Raw genomic sequence first — 7,899 nt, 5'->3', positions numbered from 1 at the left:
ATTTAAGAGATTTGAGAGCAAAACATGTGGTCCCCACGTATTAAATAGGTTTGGGAGCAAAACATGTGGCTGCATGCATAAGAGAGAGGATGGAAGGATATTTGAGTGGGGGAAAAGTCAAGGAAAAATATGGGTATTACGCATGAGAGAGAATAAGAAGACGTCTCTTCAAGATACGAGTTCAATAAAATATATAAAAACAATTCCTCAAGACTAGTTCCCATGAAAAAAAATATATTTTTTTAAAAAAAATTTCCAAATTAAAAAAAAAATTCCTCAAGGGAACTCATCTCTTGAAGAGATGAGACGAGTTCCCATGAAATTTTTTTTTTTTTTAAATTCCCAAATTATAAAAAAAAAAAAAAAAAAATTCTTCAAGGGAACTCGTAGAGACGAGTTCCCTGAAAAAAAAATATATTTTTTTTAAAAAAAAAATTTCCCAAATTATTATAAAAAAAATTAAAAAAAAAACAATTCCTCAAGAGACGAGTTCCCATGAAAATATATATATATATATATATATATATATATATATATATATATATATATATATATATATATATTTTAAAAATTCTCAAATTAAAAAAAAAAAATCCTCAAGGGAACTCATCTCTTCAATAGACGAGACGAGTTCGAGGAATTGTTGTTTTTTTTTTTTTTAATTTGGGAATTTTTTTGGGAATTCGTCTCTTTTTTTTTTAAATATATATATTTTTTTAATGGGAACTTGTCTTTTCAAGAGACGAATTCCCTTGAGGAATTTTTTTTTTAAAAATAATTTGGGAATTTTTTTAAAAAAAATATATATTTTTTTCATGGGAACTCGTCTCTTTCCTCGAGGAATTTTTTTTTTAATTTAGGAATTATTTTTAGAAAAAATATATATATTTTTTCATGGGAACTCGTCTCTTGAAGAAACGATTTCCCTTTTGAAATTTTTTAAAAATCGTCTTTTGAAAAGACAATTTCGTCTTTTGAAATTTGAAAAGACGATTTTGGTTTAAAAAAAAATTTATCCATTCACCCTCTCTCCTCTCTCCTATCTCCTCTCTCCTAGGTGGCAAAAACTACCATATATTTGTAATAACTTCTTTTACTACAATAATTTAAGTATAACTTTTTTAAATTACCGTACTATTAAGAAAAATCCCTACGAATCGGATTATGTCCTTACTATACTCAACTACATAATTAAAGTGTCGGGGTGTAGTTTTCTTTTCAAATTCTGGTGGATAGCGGAGTAGGAGTTGGAGTAAAAAGGAGAGGATGGTGGTTGATATTTATGGTCAGACTTTTCTTTTCCATGGGTGATGTTTGTTGAAACCTTAATTGGTGAAAGCGATGGGCGTATGGCATAAGTTTTTTTTTATGGATTTTCCTAAATTGTGTATAGGCAGTGGAGTTGGGAGGGGCTGCTTCTCACAGTAGGTGAATCAAGGCCCCTGGAGAGACCAAAAAGTAATGTTGGGCTATAAATGAAACCAAAGCCTCATACCTTCCTTCAATATCCTCCCCTCAGAATCCTTTTCAAGATGCTGCAGCTAGGTAATCCGACCTCTCCAGCTCTTTCTCTCTGTGTCTCTTTTAGTCCATCTGATCTTAAACCACTGACAGTGACCTTAACTTCTTAACTTGTTGCAGATGTTCACGGCAAAGTTATTCTCACACTCCTTTTGGCTTCATCTCTGGGATTCATGGTCAAGGCAGCCATCCATTACCGCCGGCGGAAGATTAACCCGGAGAACGATCTGAGTTTTGCTCCACGCCTGGTGAGAACCGGGTCCGGCCGTGTCGGAAAGATTGAAAGGTTCGCCCATTACGTAGGTAAAGATAAAGATAAAGATAAAACCACAACTACCTTAGCCTGAAGAAGCTTACTTAATTTGTCAAATACACATAACCGTCTGGTATGCAGCTAGGCAAATGGGATTTCCAGACCCAGATGAGTGTCCCCGGTTCTGCAAATTAGCTTATGATTATCTCAAGAAATCAAAAGGGTGCGATCAAAACATCTATGAGTACTTTTCAAGCCTAACAGACGCAAAGTCTCTCTACATGAAACTGGTAGAGGAGTTTGAGAGGTGTATCCTTAGTTATTTTGCATTTCACTGGAGCCAAGCTTCTTTTATGATCAATCAGGTGCATAATTCAAAACAAAGACAGACAGAGCATCAAATTTTATTTTATTTTTTCTGGGCTTCCTCTTATGGATTCTGAGCAGTGATTGTTGTTGTTGTTTTGGGGGGTGAGTTGCAGGTGCTGAGTGTAGAGTCTGATGAGCAGAAGACGAAGATCAAGGACCTTGTGATGGCAGCTACAAGGTAAAGGTTCTAATCAACCAGCTAGTTCAATTCAATTTGTCTTCTTTAAAGATGGGTTGCTGGTCTTCGCCTCTTGAAGAAGATGACACGTAGATATTATATGCGAGGACCATGATGACCATTGCATTTATCCTTTTCTATCTTTTAGCTAAAGCATCTTCTCGAGGGCATCCTTTATTCCTTGTTTAGTCCTCCCCTTTATGGTGAATCCCTTACACTCAGTCTGAGCAGCATTTTAATTTCCAAAACACTTTTAGACGACAGTTTTAGATGTGCTACTTTTTTTTTTTAATTATTCGTAATTATTTTTAAAATAAATTTCAAAAAAACAAGTAAAAATAAATTTTAAAAAATTTCTCTAAAACATCATGTTTTTCTATTTTATATTTATATAAAAAAAAATCTTTCATTTTGTTTTTTTTCTAAAAATTAAAAAATTGTTTTTAAAAATAATTGACAATTTTTGAAACCTTGAGGTTGATTTGGGAATGCTTTTAATCTGTTTTTAATATTTTAAAATATACTTTAAAAATATAATTTATATGGGATGTTTTATTTTTAATTATTTTATATATAATAATTAAATAAAAATAATTAAAAGATAATATATAAAAATATTTTGTTTTCTATTTTTAAAAACCAAAAACACTATATTTTGTTTTTTGAAACAAAAAATAGAAAACGATTTTTTGATTTTCAAAAGTGTTTTCAAATTTTATATTTTTTTTATGAAAGCACTTTCAATTATTGACATCCACACAAGTTATTTTTAGTTAAATAATTTGCTTTCTTACAAATTTTCTGACATTGACAAATACTTGTGAATCATATTTCAAATATTCTTTATTAATATTATAAAAGAATTAAAAAAATAGCCCAGGTCATGTCACAACTCATCTGATTGTTAGGTGGACAAATCTATCGATGTCAATAATTGCAAAATTAAGAGTCATTTATACACCTCTCCTACCCACTCTACTGTTTCCATACATAATTATTGTTCTCATCTTTCTTTGTATGGGTTGTCGACAGGAAACAGAGGTTTGAGAAGGTGACAAGGGACTTGAAAGTGACGAGGGTGTTCCATACACTGTTGGAGGAGATGAAAGCCATAGGGGTGGCGCCATCTAGTGGTTGCACAGAGGTGATGATGCCGGTGGCCCTCAGTGAGAGGAGCCCTGTGCTCCTCCTCATGGGTGGTGGGGCGGGTGCCGGCAAGAGCACCGTCCTCAAGGAGATTATGAAAGAGTACTCTCACTTCCACTCTTTTATTATATTCTCAGTTTTACAATAATGATCCCTGAGCTTATATTGGATGTATGATTGGCAGCGCATTCTGGTCAGGAGCAGAAGCAAACTGTGTGGTAGTGGAGGCAGATGCTTTCAAAGAGACCGATGTCGTTTACAGAGCCCTTAGCTCTCATCACCATGACATGCTTCAAACTGCTGAGCTGGTACTCTCTTTAATTAATTCACACACATTCTTATATAAAAGAGCCCAGTGCCTACAAATTTTTTACCTATGCAGTCATATGTACTTTTTGTCTAGATCACAATATTCTGAAACATTGACAAATTTACTCAAAAATAGGTGCACCAATCGTCTACTAATGCAGCATCATCACTCCTTGTGGCTGCACTGAATGAAGGCCGTGATGTAGTCATGGATGGCACCTTATCATGGGAGCCCTTTGTCCAGCAAACAATTGCCATGGCTAGGAATGTTCATAAACGCCGTTATCGAATGGGGGTTGGCTACGACGTGGCGGAGGATGGAACTGTCACTGAAAATTATTGGGAAGAGGTACCACTTGAAGAAGAAGAGGAGCAACAAAAAGAAAATGGACAAGTAGCAAGGAAACCATACAGAATAGAGTTGGTTGGAGTGGTCTGTGATCCTTTTCTAGCAGTTGTCAGAGGCATCAGGTAAAATTTCTTTCAACATTTTTATGTTAAGAGGAACAGGGTTGTGTAGGTAATATTGAAAAAGTAATAATGTCAACTAATAGGCTTGTATCTTTTCTACTTAAAACAGGAGAGCCATAGAGACAAGAAGAGCAGTGAGGGTGAATGAGCAAGTGAAATCCCACAAGAGATTTGCAAGCAACTTTCAGAGTTACTGCCAACTTGTCGATAATGTCAGGCTATATTGCTCCAATGCCATGGGCAGGCCACCCGCGGTAATGCTTGATCTCATACTTTCGGTTTTAATACATATCTACCAGTGCTTGAATTCGTGATTGTCTGTAGTGTGGTCTACTAACTTGATTAGTATGATAAATGCAGTTGATAGCATGGAAAGAGGGAGGCAACAAGCTACTGGTTGATCCTGAAGCAATCAAATGTTTGACAGTAATCAGCACTTCAAATGAAGATGCAGAGAACATCTATGAGCTTTACAAGCAGCCAAACCTCGTACATGAAGAGGGTTCGGTTTGGAAAGACATTGTTCTGTCACCTTCCAGAGTGAGCCTTCAACTGGAGCTCAGAACATCTATTCAGAAAATCGAAAACTTGAAAGTAAATGGTAGTACCAAGGGAAGTAATACGACCATGGCCTAGCTCATCAAACCAACTTTCTGATTTTGGCCATGGTTATGATCAGGCTGCGAGCTGGTTAATTCCTCTGTTTTGAAAAATGCCTTGATATGGTTTTCTTTCACTGACAGCAAAATCATGTAATGGAGTTTGAACAACCCAATGGCTGCTGGAGTTTGGATCTTATGAGATGAATATAAATATGTACATACAGATCTATGTGAAATTTCTGTTGGTATTCTGCAAATAACTTGAGGGTATACTTCTAATTAAACACATCGATGATACAAAATTACAAAATAAAAAGTGGATTATACCCATTACATGTAGCCTACCGTTTAAAATGGCTATGTACCCGGTCATGATTAATGGTTCAAATAACTTGTCTGTTTCAAGCACCTATCATTAAGACCCGAATTCACTGCTCTCCCTTTCCAAACCAACCACTTGAAAAGCCCCCCCCTATCCACCATCGTTCTTTCTTTCTTTTCCTGATGAAAGAAAGGAGTAACCATGGCAACAAAGCCCTTCTTCCAACTCTCATTTCTCCTCCTTTGTCTCTCCTTCTTGACAAAATCACAAGCCAAACATGTTGCAGCTTTGTACATATTTGGCGACTCCGATCTGGACAATGGCAACAACAACGACAAAGACACACTCGCAAAAGCCAATTATCCACCATATGGTATTGATTACCCAAAGGGAACCACAGGCAGATTCACAAACGGCCTCACCATTGCTGATTACTTGGGTATGTTCAAGGTGGACGGTTTAATATATTGACACTCTGGTAAAATTAAATTAATGATTTGAAATGCAGCTCAATTTCTCAATATAAATCAACCACCTCCATTCTTGGGGCCAATGGCAGCTACCGGAAAAAGCCCCAGAGGATATAACTATGCATCAGCCTCAGCTGGCATCCTTCCTGAGACAGGCACCATTGTGGTAACACAGCATTTGCTTTCAACCTTGTTTGTGTTTTCAAATTTCCTACCTGCAAAATTGTGAATGAAAATCCATGCAGGGCTCCAACTTGAACCTGACAGAGCAGGTGAGGTTGTTCAGAAAAACCGTGGATACAATCCTTCCTCAGCACCTGAAAACCCCAGAAGCAATCTCACGTCACTTGTCAAGCTCTATTTTCTTGGTTCTCATTGGCAGTAATGACTATGCAATGAATTATCTTCTGCCTCAATTCTCCAACAGCAGTCGCTTATACAATCCTGAGCAATTTGCTGAACTCCTCCTGAACGAATTGGGAAATCATTTGCGGGTAATCTAAAGCCATCTTCCGGTTTAGACATATAATTGTAAAAAAAAAAAAAAAAAAAAAAAGGTTGATATCTAAAAAACTATAATGCATTTGCTGAGATTTTCAGGAGATGTACCGTCTGGGTGGCAGGAATTTTGTAGTGTTTGAGATCGGTCCCATTGGTTGTCTACCAACTGCTGCACTAGAAAATGCTGGAACAAAGACCCAATGCGTAGAGAAACCAAATGATTTAGTATCCATCTTCAATGCAAAGCTTGCTTCTAACATCAATCAGCTCACTTCCTCACTCCAACACTCCACCTTTGTTCTTGTGAAAACCTTCAACTTAGTGCATGGCCTTGTGGAAAATCCTTCTCGCAATGGTGGATCTCAGACATTGATCAAATTCTTTAGATTGGCCTTTCATGAAAAGTAATGGAGATAATCATTTCATTTTGTTGCTTATTTTTTGATACAGGGTTCAATGATTCAAGAAATCCATGTTGCGTTATAAGCGATAAAACTGGAACTTGCATTCCAAATAAAACCCCGTGCCAGGACAGAAACGGCCATGTATTTTGGGATGGAGCTCACCACACCGATGCAGTAAACAGGTTTGCAGCAAGGGAAATCTTCAATGGGACAAGCTTTTGCACTCCCATCAACGTCCAAAACCTTGTCCATAAACATGCCCTGTAATCTTTTCTATTAATATCCATCACTCACCCCTGAATTATAGCTATAGATAATCCAATTTCACTCCATCTATTTTGCGCGTTGCACTAAAATTCTTCTAGTTTCTTGTTTGATGACGGAAGATGCGTTAACAAACCCTAGTTTATCCACAAGTTTACAGAAACCCACCTGCCAAACGCATCGATCCCTCACTTCTTGGCCTTGTTCACCGGCGGTCTTATGCTCTTTGGCTTCTTCGAAGCGTTAACAGGAGCTTTCTTCACAGCCTTAACAGGAGCATTCTTCGCAGACTTCGACGGTCCCTCCACTTTCGTTCTCGCCGACGTTACAGTCGAAGTTTTGGCCGCGGTGTAGCCTTGGCTTTGGCCTCCATGGGAGCTGTCCTGTGCGATTTTGATTTGTTTTTGGTTTTGGGGTTTCACTATACTACTTATGTCAATGTATTTTCATTTTGAACACTTTCAATTTATGTATGAATTTACACTAAATTTTTCATTTGTTTTATAAAGAAATTCAATTTTTACTCTCATCTGATTCTTTTTAATTAATGGTTCAATTTGACTCACCTTCCTTCAAGTTCATCTAAAATCGTTGCTTTGAAATTTTATCAAATATCTTTATTATTTTGAGTAAAAATAATAAAAAATGAAACCGATAGAAAAATTATTTAACAAAATTTTAAATTAATAGTGGTTATATATATATATATATGTTCAAAAATCAATGGATGTCAATAAAATTAGTCATTTTAAGTAATCTAGGTAATTGTATGAAGGTGTTTTAGGCACAAATAAAAATACGAAATTAAAATTAATTTTAAATATTAAATTACTTATTCTCCATTATAAATTCAAGGTTATTGTTCATTCAACCGAAATGTTACAAATAAATCTAAAAATGTTTGAATTATAGCAAGTCAGGTGTCAGGTGTTTAAAAGGGTTGAAGTGAATCAGCTTATTTTTATTGAATTAAAAATGTTTAAATTATAAGATAAAGTAGCCAATGTGGATTTTAATTTAATTATGTGATTATTCCTAATATATGGCGAAATAGATAACTTTTAGTAGTGTAATAGAAAATTTTAATTC

The 7,899-nt window shown here is 35.7% G+C and overlaps 2 protein-coding genes across 3 annotated transcripts; both read left to right on the top strand.

Moving 5' to 3' along the window:
- The first annotated feature begins 1,410 nt into the window (after window positions 1–1,410).
- Window positions 1,411–5,085, top strand: LOC100249459 (calmodulin calcium-dependent NAD kinase). 2 transcript variants are annotated; one of them, XM_019220205.2, is made up of 9 exons: window positions 1,411–1,545; window positions 1,642–1,807; window positions 1,916–2,139; window positions 2,257–2,321; window positions 3,354–3,569; window positions 3,652–3,775; window positions 3,913–4,247; window positions 4,357–4,501; window positions 4,608–5,085. In XM_019220205.2, the coding sequence occupies exons 3-9, from the start codon at window positions 1,924–1,926 to the stop codon at window positions 4,881–4,883; spliced, it is 1,377 nt and encodes a 458-aa protein (XP_019075750.1). In that variant the 5' UTR covers window positions 1,411–1,545; window positions 1,642–1,807; window positions 1,916–1,923; the 3' UTR covers window positions 4,884–5,085. The 2 variants fall into 2 exon arrangements, with proteins under 2 accessions (XP_019075750.1, XP_010649999.1); XM_010651697.3 differs by having other exon boundaries at window positions 1,642–1,824.
- A 102-nt stretch (window positions 5,086–5,187) lies between these two features.
- On the top strand, window positions 5,188–7,339 carry LOC104879264 (GDSL esterase/lipase 7-like). The gene is made up of 5 exons (XM_059736884.1): window positions 5,188–5,610; window positions 5,680–5,807; window positions 5,887–6,135; window positions 6,242–6,497; window positions 6,593–7,339. Exons 1-5 carry the CDS (start codon window positions 5,373–5,375, stop codon window positions 6,811–6,813), a joined length of 1,092 nt encoding a protein of 363 aa, XP_059592867.1. The 5' UTR covers window positions 5,188–5,372; the 3' UTR covers window positions 6,814–7,339.
- The last annotated feature ends 560 nt before the right edge of the window (window positions 7,340–7,899 follow it).

Source organism: Vitis vinifera, chromosome 5 (genome assembly GCF_030704535.1).
Source record: "Vitis vinifera cultivar Pinot Noir 40024 chromosome 5, ASM3070453v1".
NCBI lineage: Eukaryota > Viridiplantae > Streptophyta > Magnoliopsida > Vitales > Vitaceae > Vitis > Vitis vinifera.
Note: the sequence above shows the minus strand (reverse complement) of the source record. Positions and strands in the feature narration are given on the sequence as shown.